Source organism: Nerophis ophidion, linkage group LG22 (assembly GCF_033978795.1).
Source record: "Nerophis ophidion isolate RoL-2023_Sa linkage group LG22, RoL_Noph_v1.0, whole genome shotgun sequence".
Taxonomy (NCBI): domain Eukaryota; kingdom Metazoa; phylum Chordata; class Actinopteri; order Syngnathiformes; family Syngnathidae; genus Nerophis; species Nerophis ophidion.
Window position 1 is genome coordinate 23,342,740 of NC_084632.1, and position 13,895 is coordinate 23,356,634.

General features: G+C 37.8%; 1 protein-coding gene across 2 annotated transcripts in view; it reads left to right on the forward strand.

Moving 5' to 3' along the window:
* myo1f (myosin IF) overlaps positions 1-13,895 on the forward strand; it is a 68,612-nt gene that overhangs the window by 22,757 nt on the left and 31,960 nt on the right. For both annotated transcript variants that reach the window (XM_061883526.1, XM_061883528.1), the window contains exons 5-14: positions 532-626; positions 699-786; positions 858-947; positions 5,071-5,202; positions 5,307-5,441; positions 8,958-9,090; positions 9,438-9,634; positions 9,719-9,799; positions 9,901-9,987; positions 12,024-12,110. In XM_061883526.1, the coding sequence (XP_061739510.1) occupies positions 532-626; positions 699-786; positions 858-947; positions 5,071-5,202; positions 5,307-5,441; positions 8,958-9,090; positions 9,438-9,634; positions 9,719-9,799; positions 9,901-9,987; positions 12,024-12,110 (1,125 nt within the window). The remainder of the gene's footprint in view (positions 1-531; positions 627-698; positions 787-857; positions 948-5,070; positions 5,203-5,306; positions 5,442-8,957; positions 9,091-9,437; positions 9,635-9,718; positions 9,800-9,900; positions 9,988-12,023; positions 12,111-13,895) is intronic.

The window sequence follows — 13,895 nt, forward strand, 5'->3', positions numbered from 1 at the left end:
TATATATATATATATATATATATATATATATATATATACATATATATATATATATACATGTTTGTGTGTATGTATATATATATGTGTGTGTGTGTATATATACAGTATATATGTTCATATATATATATATATATACACACACATACATATATACAGTACATATATATGTATATATGTGTGTGTGTGTATATACATGTAAGTATGTATATGTTTGCATGTATATGTATGCATACAGTATATACATATATGCACAGTGCATACAAAATGTTTTCACACCGCTTTATTTTTTCACATTTTGTTATGTTACAGCCTTATTTCAAAATGGAGTAAATTAATTGTCCTCAAAATTCTACAGAAAATTACCCAAAACGGCAGAGTGAAAAGTTTATTTTTTTAAATTGTTGAATTTGTATTTAAAAATATTTTGTTTTTTAAATGACATGTACTGTACGCATACATTTTGAAGTCAATTATGTGTTGACAGTACACAATTCAACACATATACTGTTGTGTGTATGTGTGTGCGTGCAGGCCCAGTATGAGAATCCACCCCATATCTACGCCTTGACTGACAACAGTTACAGAAACATGTTGATTGATGGAGAAAATCAATGTGTCATCATCAGGTGACCGAATGTTCACCTTGTCAATGATTTTGTTACATTTGTGTGTTTCATCATTTCCTGTCCCTTTGATAGTGGTGAGAGCGGCGCCGGGAAGACTGTGGCTGCCAAATACATCATGGGCTACATATCTAAAGTATCTGGAGGAGGAGCAAAAGTTCAGGTAGACCACAGCATGTACAGCAAATATGTTAATATTTGTACTATATCGCTGACCTACTTGTTGTATTCTAGCACGTAAAAGACATTATCCTTCAGTCCAATCCTCTCCTAGAAGCCTTTGGTAACGCCAAAACTGTGCGCAACAACAATTCTAGCCGCTTTGTGAGTACTACTACTCTTTTATCATGGATGGAATTCACATTTATTTTCTTGGGGCATGCAGCATTTGAGGTATATGAAGTTGCTGTCTGGTAAAAGAGAAATCTATATTGGTCATTTCTGGGCTGGATTTGGCCCAATTGAATAGCTCTTACCTGCAGTAATTGGTGGGACTGCAATGCTTGTAGACACAGTAGTACTACAGTAATTGTTGTTTTAATTACCTTTTCCAGAGCAGTCATTTGGACATAGTTTAACAGTTATGCAAAAAGAAAGAAAAAAAAATGGCCCCAAAAAACAATACTTTGTTTTTGGTGAGGATCTGGATAAACGAGCAAATAAACTCATTTATTCAACAGTTTTTATAGGTGCATTTAAATACTCTTATTAAAATTTTAGTTTTATAGTTTTTTTTATTTTCCTTTAGCACTGCAAAAACTGAAATCTAAGTTAGATGAAATATTTCAAATAAGGGTGATATTTACTTATTTTCTGTCTGATAAGATAATTCTTCTCACCAAGCAGATTTTATGTTTGAGTGTTTTACTTGTTTTAAGGCTTTTGGTCCTAAATCAGGGGTCGGGAACCTTTTTGGCTGAGAGAGCCATACAAGCCAAATATTTTTTAAAGTATTTCAGTGAGATATATATATATCCATCCATCCATTTTCTACTGCTTATTCCCTTTTGGGGTCGCGGGGGGCGCTGGCGCCTATCTCAGCTACAATCGGGCGGAAGGCGGGGTACACCCTGGACAAGTCGCCACCTCATCGCAGGGCCAACACAGATAGACAGACAACATTCACGCTCACATTCACACACTAGGGCCAATTTAGTGTTGCCAATCAACCTATCCCCAGGTGCATGTCTTTGGAGGTGGGAAGAAGCCGGAGTACCCGGAGGGAACCCACACCTACATATATATATATATATATATATTTTATTTTTTTATTTTTTTTTAACACTGAATACAACTATATGCGTGCATTTTTAAGAAAGTCCAACATGTCTAGAGTATGATAAGGCTTATTCATTTTAAAAACATATTTATTCTGAGGCTAACCAACAATAAATAAAATACTTCTCACCATTACTGCGACTTATTGAACAGGTGCGGTAGGAACCGGATGGATGGATGAAAATGCATGAGAATGTTTTATATTTTGAACGTTATTTTTGACACTGTGATTACCAGCGAAATTATTCCTTACTTATCGTGTTAAGCAATGTCAGCTAAGATGTATCGGAGAGCCAGGTTCAGTCATTAAAAGAGCCAAATCTGGCTCTAGAGCCATAGGTTCCCTACCCCTGTCCTAAATGATCTCAATAAGATATTACAGCTTGTTCCTGAGATGTTATGACCTATATTGAGTAAAACATGCTTGAAACTAGAATATTAACAGTTGCAAAGCTGTGTCAGGCACACTCAGAAGTATAAAACTACTTTTTTAAAGTAATAATTTCTTATTTCAAGCATGAAAAAAAAATCATGATTCCAAGCGCATAATATTATGTCAAGATAATGGCACTAGAACTTACTTGAGAATATTTTTCAACATATTGAGCAAAAAGCTCTCATTTTTTATTTTTACCAAGAAAAGTGCACTTATTATTACTTGTTATTAGTGAGAATATACTTATTTTAAGGTTTTTTTTGGGTTCATTGAGGTTCGCTAATTTTACTTGTTTTGGAATGTCTTAACAATCCGGATTTTCTCGTTCTATTGGCAGATAATTTTGCAGTGCAGTAGAAACAGTTGCAGTCAAGGCATATTAAACATATTTTTGGTCTAAAATAAGCATTTTCAAGCATAAAAATGCCTAAATAAACTAAAAATATAAATATTACATTAATATTGGGCACTAGCTGAAACCAAAACTATCAAAGCATGCAGTTCAGTATGATGACCACTGATGGGCTCAGCCTCAAGTAGCATTACTATATTAGATTAAAAGAACATAAATGTGTTTAAAGGGTGTTTTTTCAAGACTCGAGGGCGCACATAATGTTACACCAAACATATTAAGATGTTTGTAGACTGTTGTTTTTAATGCTCTAGCTATGATAATATTCAATATACAATTAATAAAACCAACTTACCATGGTCAGGCTCAGAAACAATTAATAATCTCAATATCCTTATGTTATTTTGATAGTCATCATTGAGTTTATTTATCCTTAATTCATAATTTAATAGTGGCTAAAATTTCTCAATCATTTTCAGTTCTAAATAAATAATTATTTTATTTTATTATTATATTATTATTTTCAGCCTTTGAATTCCTATTTGATCTAATTGACAGCTTTTTTATTTTGAAAAATGTGCATAAAATGAGGCATCATCCATATAGTAAATGTAGAAGGACTGGGGTAAAAAAAAAACATGTTTTCTTTTTTTAGAGATTTGACCAAAAAAAAAGACACTTTTAACTCCCTGACACTTTTTCATTCAGGCTCTACTTAACTGACCTAACATTATTTTACAGTCTATAGTTGATATAGACGGGTGGTATAGCTTGGTTGGTAGAGTGGCCGTGCCAGCAACCTTTGGGTTCCAGGTTCGATCCCCGCTCCACCAACCTAGTCACTGCCGAAGTGTCCTTGGGCAAGACACTTTACCCACCTGCTTCGAGTGCCACCCACACTGGTTTAAATGTTGGGTTTTCACTATGTAAAGCGCTGTGAGTCACTTGAGAAAAGCACTATATAAATATAATTCACTTCATATATGAAATAAATTTAAATTTTTAAAATATACAATTTAATATAAAAAAATTAATAAATGTTTGAAAAAAGAGCAACAATTTAACTGAAAAGACGCAAAAGTCCCCAATAAAGTCTGAGGGTTTACATCTTTATTTGTTATTTTGTATTTCACATTGCACACATTACATATGTTTTTTTAACTCATATTTGATTATTAGTATTTTATCCAACATTAATTTTTGCACATTCTCTGTAATTTAATGCAGCGTATAAAGCATGTCTGAAACAAATAAACCATACTGTACTTGCCACTAAGTCAGTTTCAGTTCTAGTATATTAGAGGTTTTAGTATATCATTGTTTTGTGTCAAAACTTGAGGCTAAAGACGTTGCCAGGTGGACTTTTCATACTCTTGCAGTCAAAAGCCCCGAAAAATGGTAAACATAAAAAGCTCAAATTCATTGTTTCCTGTTGCAACCTTAGAGCACAATGCCTGCTGGTAATTTACAGTGCATCCGGGGAGTATTCACACTGCTTCGCTTTTTCCACATATTGTTATGTTACAGCCTTATCCTAAAATGGAATACAATTACTTTGTCCTCAAAATTCTACACATAATACCCCATAATGAGCGCGAGAAAACGTTTTTTGGGTATTTTACTTCAATGTTGTAAATTGTTTCAAAAATAAAAATAAATCACATGTACACAAGTAGTTTTTATTTTTATTTTTTATTTTTAACAAAAACATGCACACTTTTTAACCACTGAACACACCCTGAACACAGCCTCACTACTCTCTCTTGTTGGTGACCACTGGTGTAACATAAGAACATTTAGACAAAATGAAGTGAAGGGAATACTTTCCGAATACACTGTAGAGCACACAGATGGAAATACCGTATTTCCTTGAATTTCCGCCGGGGCGCTAATTAATTTAAAACCTCTTCTCACTCCTGCGCTTACCAAAGGCATGCGGTAAAAGTAAGCATGCGCTAATTATTTTAAAACCTCTTCTCACACCGGCACTTACCAAAGGCATGCAGTAAAAATTTGAGTGTGATGTAAGCTTGGACCTTAAATCCTACTGAATAGCTCTTAATCTTCTTCCCTTTATGCAATTTCAAATTACCGGTATTGAAATCAGCCTATTCCATTTTGAAAATGGAAGTGTCACAAGTTTGACCAGGCGGTAATACTAAGCGTGCGCTAAATATTTTTGCGAAGCGAGTTTGACCTGGCAGTAATTCAAGGCAGGCGCATACTATATGCCCTGCGGCAATTCAAGGAAATACAGTATTTGGAGTCTTATCTATGTGATTAATCCGGAGCATAAACATTTTACTTAGAGATAACACAAGTGTCCAACTGAATGCAGCCATCATTTGCATAATCTTTCAACTATGTCCCTTTTCCACAAGGGGAAATACTTTGAGATTCAGTTCAGCAGAGGTGGCGAGCCGGACGGCGGCAAAATCTCCAACTTTCTGTTAGAAAAGTCGAGGGTGGTGAGCCAGAACGACAGCGAAAGAAACTTCCACATTTACTACCAGGTCGGATGAGACACATGATGAATCATTTCCTTCTCTCATGCTCTTATGTGTAATTCGCTCATTCAATATGAGCTTGTTAAATGTGCTGCAATGCTGTCTTCCAGCTGATGGAGGGCGCTACTGCTCAGCAGAAAGACGCCTTGGGCATCATGACCCCAGACTACTACTTCTACCTCAACCAGTCTGGGACCTACAAGGTGGACGGAACCAATGACAGCAAAGACTTCCATGAGACTATGGTACATATTCTACACGTTATATACCAAGTGTCATTATATCACTTATTATTTATGAACGACAGGCTGATAAACAATATTGTTATCACTGCACATTTTGTCCGGTTTGCAAAATTAGAGGTTGAGAACATTGCAAGCATGTTTTGTATCTTCTTTGTATTCAGCATTCAGCTCTTGCATGTAGTTAAAAGAGTAAAAATACATAATATACATTGTCTGTATTTTCAATATTGGCCACAACTTTAGGTACACTTGCAAAAATGTATGCTTTCACAATTATAATAATAATGCCCCTTTTAGGATGACTTAATGAGAAAGTGCACCTTTTTTTTTTTTGCAATTTTGCCTATCGTTCACAATCATTGAGACACATGACGACGGATGGATTTTTTTTCCCAATGCATTCTAAATATTAAATAAATGTAAATAAAATCCCGCTAACAGCCGAGCCAATAGGAGCTACACTATTCCGCTCATAAACCCTGATAAATAAATAAAAAAAACGCCAACATTACTCCAAAAAAACATTAAGTGTATCATGTATCATGTCAGAACACTGCCATGTGTTTATTTTTAAATATCTATCCATCTATCTATCTATCTATCTATCTATCTATCTAGACAAAAGCAGGCGGTTCCTGTATTAATAACGAGCAAATAGTTAAACAATCAACTTCAAAGCATGCAATACATAAAACTTTACAAAAAGAAGATGTAAGCAAAAAACGTTTGGAAAAGCGACCAGGTATTTACTGTTGTTTGCTCTGGTAGCAACAATAAAATAGAGAGAAAAGCAAGCTGTGCATCAAGTAGAGGTGTCTATATTGACAATTGTCGTATTTTAGACTGAAATATTGTTCAATTAAGCACACGTATTACTTTTGTCTGTCTTGTGTTGCGTTGTTGGTAGCTGCTAGCGCCCAATAGCCTACAGCAGTGGTTCTCAAACTTATTCCACCTCAGAAAACACTTGGCTCTCCAAGTACCACCGTAATGACTAACATTAAAAAATACAGCAGCATAATAGGTGTAAGTATTCATTAAAAACAAGGCAGAGGTTTTATTTAACAAATGGATTTGATATTTATGGTCACTGTAACATTATATTCAGTTTGAACAGTAACACTGTGTTTGAATATTTAATGGGGTGATTCATTGGCGTTCCACTAGATGGAGCCCATGTTCCACAGCTTGAGAATCACTGGCCTATGATGTAAATTAATGAATTATCGTGGCAACCGCGTGTCTCTAAAAAACAAATCAACACTCCACTTCAAAGGCATGAATCTGTCATAAGTAGAGATGTCCGATAATGGCTTTTTTGCCGATATTTCAATATTGTCCAACTCTTAATTACCGATACCGATATATACAGTCGTGGAATTAACAAATTATTATACCTCATTTTGTTGTGATGCCTCGCTGGATGCATTAAACAATGTAACAAGGTTTTCCAAAATAAATCAACTCAAGTTATGGAAAAAAATGCCAACATGGCACTGCCATATTTACGTTTGTATTATTGAAGTCATAAAGTGCATAATTTTTTTTAACATGCCTCAAAACAGCAGCTTGGAATTTGGGACATGCGCTCCCTGAGAGAGCATGAGGAGGTGGATGGGTGGGTAGGGTTAGCGGGGGTGTATATTGTAGCGTCCCGGAAGAGTTAGTGCTGCAAGGGGTTCTGGGTATTTGATCTGTTGTGTTTATGTTGTGTTACAATGCGGATGTTCTCCCGAAATGTATTTGTCATTCTTGTTTGGTGTGGGTTCACAGTGTGGCGCATATTTGTAACAGTGTTAAAGTTGTTTATACGGCCACCGTCAGTGTGACCTGTATGGCTGTTGACCAAGTATGCCTTGCATTCACTTGTGTGTGTGAAAAGTTGGAGGTATTATGTGACTGGGCTGGCACGTAAAGGCAGTGCCTTAAAGGTTTGTTGGCGCTCTGTACTTCATCCTACGCCCGTGTACATAGCGGTGTTTAAAAAAGTCAAATATTAACCAATAATTTGGAAACCAATACCAATAATTTCCGAAATTGCATTTTAAAACATTTATCAGTCGATAATATTGGTAGGCCAATAATATCGGACATCTCTAGTCATAAGGTTGGTGTTTTTCATCCCTAATATTAGTATTGGCCAACACTCAATGCTGCAATATCAGTATTGTATCGGAAGTGAAATATTTGTATGGGATGGCGCTAATTTAGTTGTCAAATGGTTATCCATCTTAGCACAAGTACACATGCTGCCGGACTGTTTGTATTGGAGACTTTATATCAGTGGTTCTTAACCTGGGTTCGATCGAACCCTAAGGGTTCGGTGAGTCGACTTCAAGGGTTCGGCAGAGCCTCCGGGGCGGAGGTCAAGACACACCCCACTCATTGTGTAAATAAAAACTTCTCCCTATCGGCGTATTATGGATACCCTCAAACAATGTTGCCTCTAATTTTCCATATGCGTGAGCAAACGTAAAAACTCCTTGAGCATTCAGTGGAGCACACCTGTCCCACACCTGACTAAATAACAAGTTAAAAATGTTTTTTTATTATAATCAAATGACAGCTGTCACTTCCATGAGATAATTTTCCAATTTAAGTGTTTTGGCCCACTTACAATGACAATAACAAAAACGTTGTTTTTCTTGAGCTGTGTACTAGTATTGTATGTCTGGGTGGAAAACGAAGACAAGGAACAGACATTAATGTGAAAATAAATAATTTTATTCAATCATTTATCATTTAAAATGACATGAGACTGGCACTTGCCAAGGTGAAGCCACAGCAGAAGTCACACTGATTTGCAGGTGTGTAATTTGTTGTGAGTTCATGCACTGTGTTGGTTTTGTTCTTTGAACAAGGTGATGTTCACGCACGGTTCATTTTGTGCAGCAGTAAAAAAAAAAACCACATAACTTTGCCTTGAATTTGTACTTTTTTTTTTTTTTTTTTTTCACTAAAGAGGGGTTCGGTGAATGGGCATATGAAACTGGTGGGGTTCAGTACCTCCAACAAGGTTAAGAACCACTGCTTTAGATGCAAGCTGATATCAGCCGATGTTTTTTGCAGATACCGGATGGACATCCTTAAACTCTGACTTAGACTTCCTTTTTATTGTCTTTCAAATTTGATTTTTACAGTACAGATAAGAACAGCATTTTTTTGCATTAGCTCATGGTAGTGCAGGGTAAAAAAAAGCAATAAGGTGCTGATATTAATAAATAGATTACTGTACAGATAAATTGCACTCCAATATCGGATCTGGACGCCCACTAGTGACAAATAGAGACATTTCAATATAAAACAGTGCAGTTGTGCAATACTGCAACCACAGTAATAATACTATTTAATATGTTTTAATATATCCAGTGTAATATATTATGACTATAGGCAGACGTCTTGAAAATAAAATTCATTACATTGTGCTAGTGTACTTAATGAAGTGACCGGTGGCGATGCAAATAGAAAACAGGGGCCCCGTGGTGGCGCCGTCATTATTTCTGCTGTGGTCTGCAGGAAGCCATGCAGGTGATTGGGATCCCAGGTGACATCCAAGCCCAGGTGTTGCAGATTGTTGCAGGCATTCTCCACCTGGGGAACATCAGCTTCATAGAAGCAGGGAATTATGGGCAGGTGGAAAGCATGGACTGTGAGTGACAAAGCATGCACTGCGCACGCACACACACACAAGCAAACACTCCTAAGAGGGAATACATTCAATCATGCACACACACACACACACAAGCAAACACAAGCAAACACTCCTAAGAGGGAATACATTCAATCATGCACGCACACACACACATGCATGCATCCCCAGGTGGTTTAGTCAATTGTCTCTTTTTGTCCCGAGGGACGGGATCAAATTAGAACCCGCCGTCGCTTGTTTGTCTTCTCGCCGCTGTTGCGTGGCAATGCGAGGCTAACAACCAGATCGCTTGCTCCAATATTATAACATCCATAATTGTGGTGTATTTTCTATGTGGCCACCACCAGTGCTCGCTTTCCCAGCATACCTGCTGGCCATCGACCCCAACCGTCTGCAGGAGAAGCTGACCAGCCGCAAAATGGACTCAAAGTGGGGCGGCAAGTCCGAGTCCATCGACGTGACGCTGAACCGAGAGCAGGCCACCTACACAAGAGACGCCCTGGCCAAAGCTCTCTATGCACGACTCTTTGACTACCTGGTGGAGGTTGCAAAACTTACACATTTGCATATTTCTATCGTATATCTTCCTCCTGTTTTCATTCTACCTCTCCTGTCCTGTCCTGTCCAGGCCATTAATAAAGCCATCCAAAAACCGCATGAAGAGTTCAGCATCGGCGTACTCGACATTTATGGTTTTGAAATATTCCAGGTAAACGGTCCTCATAAAAAAAGTATTAATCTGTAATACAAACTTTATGGATACATGGTGTATTTACAATCTGGGTGACATGGTTTGCTTTTCTCTTTCAGAGAAATGGATTTGAACAATTCTGCATCAACTTTGTCAATGAGAAGCTGCAACAAATCTTCATTGAATTGACACTGAAGGCTGAGCAGGTAGAATATTTATAAATTTTTGATGAGTGTTTTAAAAAATACATGACTGCATAATTTCCAGATTACTTTGATCCACCTCCAAGTCCTAGTCCATGGTTGTCCCCCGCAAAAGGGTGGAGTGCCATCTCCGGGTTGGGGAGGAGACCCTGCCCCAAGTGGAGGAGTTCATGTACTTAGGAGTCTTGTTCACGAGTGAGGGAAGAGTGGATCGTGAGATCGACAGGCGGATCGGTGCGGCGTCTTCAGTAATACGGACGTTGTATCGATCCGCTGTGGTGAAGAAGGAGCTGAGCCGGAAGGCAAAGCTCTCAATTTACCGGTCGATCTACGTTCCCATCCTCACCTATGGTCATGAGAGTTGGGTCATGACCGAAAGGATAAGATCACGGGTACAAGCGGCCGAAATTAGTTTCCTCCGCCGGGTGGCAGGGCTCTCCCTTAGAGATAGATAGAGAAGCTCTGTCATCCGGGAATAACTCAAAGTAAAGCCGCTGCTCCTCCACATGGAGAGGAGCCAGATGAGGTGGTTCGGGCATCTGCTCAGGATGCTACCCGTACTCCTCCCGAGGGAGGTGCTTAGGGCACGTCCAACCGGTAGGAGGCCACGGGGAATACCCAGGACACGTTGGGAAGACTATGTCTCCCGGCTGGCCTGGGAACCCCTCGGGATCCCCCGGGAAGAGCTGAACGAAGTGGCTGGGGAGAGGTAAGTCTGGGCTTCCCTGCTTAGGCTGCTGCCCCCGTGACCCGACCTCGGATAAGCGGAAGAAAATGGATGGATGGATGGATACTGTGATCCATCCTTCCACTTTCTCTAAAAAACAAACAAACGGCAATGGTTTTATACATTTATTTAAATTTTAGTTGTTACAAATAGATTTGGCGCTCATAAACACATTATAATGGGACTGTCTGTGAGTGTAGCTTGTTGTTGTTTGCATTGGGGCTCTGATTTTTAACACACCTCATACTAACCTTTGGGAAGGATTCGATATGATTCCAAATCCATATCAAAGGTTATCTCATGGTTTCAGTCCTCTCACTTCATTAAGTCTCAGCAACAACATCTCTTGGCATTCAACTGCAATTATCAGGAGCAATTGCTTGGATTCAAAATGACATCACGTTTGGCTCGTTGAATACACCTGGTGGTAAAACTGTTCAGCCTTTCTCCAGGAAAAAATGCCCTATGCTTGTCTTGTTTTGAGCTGTACAAACCATTTAAATCATAAAAAAGATAAAGGTTTTTTCAAAGCTCCTTGAGAGGTAATGAAAAAGATGACAAAAGTAACTGACACTCCAGTCCGAGGGAGCAGAGCTGAAGAATTCAAGAGTTTGCAGTGATCTCTCCGTTAAATGTTTGTTTGATTACTTTTAAAGTTTAGTGTTTTAAAGTATTATCTTGATATTATTTGTATTTCTTAAACACTTTTGCTACGAGTGTTTTGAAAAGCACCAACTCCGAGAGTCTAAACAAAAATAAATGAAATGTTGGCAGAACGTAAAAGAGTTAAGCTTTTACCAAAGGCAGGAATCATGAATGAAGGTACACAATGTAGACATCGAAAGTTATATTTTGATAAATACGGGAAAAACACACGTACTTGTAAACGACATGTGCAACGGCAAGGTTAGGCAACAAACATGTCTGTAGACACAAAGTTAAATCATGAAATGCAAACTTACCCGAGCAAAAACAGTGCATATTTGTCCGGGAGCGTCTTGATATCAATTTCCTTGACCGAAGCGTACGCAAAGAAGTTGTAGACCTCCATGCTCAACAAATGTTCTTTTGAGTAGAGGGATACATTCCATTGCATAGTTGGATTTTTTTGCTTGTGTCTGCTTTTTGCAGGAGGATATAGGCGGCTTGTGTACTTGTGTACTGCTTCCTGTACAACAGCCATCTTGGCTTGGTTAACCACCACTGGTCACTGTTTATGTCCGGAAGAAATCACTTGTCGGACTACAAGCAATTACAGCACTGCACTATTTTTTCATTGTAAGAATCTCCCAATCTTCTTATTGGCCTACAGGAGGAGTACGTTCAAGAGGGCATCAAGTGGACGCCCATTCAATACTTCAACAACAAGATCGTGTGCGACCTGATTGAAAATAAACTGGTAAGATTGTAAACTATCGTTTAATACAGGTGTCCCCAAACTGCGTTTTATTTTTCATTATTATTGTTTGAAATTTAAAATCTGTCCTTTCTAATCTGTATTCTACCGCTTGTTACTTATTGTCTAAAAATGTATTTTCCTATCGTGATATCATCGCACTCGGTATATATATATATATATATATATATATATATATATATATATATATATATATATATATATATATATATATATATATATATATATATATATATATATCCATCCATCCATTTTTCATCCATTTTCTACCGCTTATTCCCTTTCGGGGTCGCGGGGGGCGCTGGCGCCTATCTCAGCTACAATCGGGCGGAAGGCGGGGTACACCCTGGACAAGTCGCCACCTCATCGCAGGGCCAACACAAATAGACAGACAACACTTACATTCACACACTAGGGCCAATTTAGTGTTGCCAATCAACCTATCCCCAGGTGCATGTCTTTGGAAGTGGGAGGAAGCCGGAGTACCCGGAGGGAACCCACGCATTCACGGGGAGAACATGCAAACTCCACACAGAAAGATCCCGAGCCTGGATTTGAACACAGGACTGCAGGAACTTCGTATTGTGTGGCAGACGCACTAACCCCTCTGCCACCGTGAAGCCATATATATATATATATATATATATATATATATATATATATATATATATATATATATATATATATATATATATATATATATATATATATATATATATATATATATATATATATATATATATATATATATGTGTGTGTGTGTGTGTATATATATATATATATATATATATATATATATATATATGTATGTGTGTGTGTGTGTGTGTATATATATATATATACATATATGTGTGTGTGTATATATATATATACATATATATGTATGTATATATATATATATACATATTTGTGTGTGTATATATACATATTTATATGTATATGTGTGTATATATATATATATGTATATCTATATGCGTATATGTATATATACATATATGTATTTATGTACATATTTATATGTGGTTGAGGTGGGCAGGGTTTGGTGCTCGCGGGGTGTATAACATAGTCAGCAAGTGCCATGGATGCAAAGGATTCTGGGTGTGAATTAGTGAAGTGAAGTGAATTATATTTATATAGCGCTTTTCTCGAGTGACTCAAAGCGCTTTACATAGTGAAACCCAATATCTAAGTTACATATAAACCAGTGTGGGTGGCACTGGGAGCAGGTGGGTAAAGTGTCTTGCCCAAGGACACAACGGCAGTGACTAGGATGGCGGAAGCGGGTATTTGTTGTGTTGCGTTTATGTTGTCTTACTGTGAGGATTTTCTCCCGAAATGTGTTTGTCATTCATCTTTTGTATGGGTTCACAATGTGGCGCATATTAGCAGGAGTGTTAAAGTTGTTTATATCACAACCGTCAGTGTACTCTGTGTCACCCAGTATGCCTTCCAGTCATGTGCGTGGATCTGCGGAAGCCTCTCACAACATGTTGCTGGACTGGCAAGCAGTTTGTACATGTTGTAGAAGGTGTTTAAGGCAATGGCTTCATAGCATGCCCTTATTCTTGTCATCTGGGTGACCACCAGCAGATATTGGCGAGAATAGTTGCGGCTCCCATTGTCTTCCTCATTTTGTGAAACAGGTCGAAACGGCTCTTTAAGTGGTAAAGGTTGCCGACCCCTGATATATATGTATATGTATATATGTATATATGTATATATATATATATATATATATATATATATACATACATATGTATGTATATA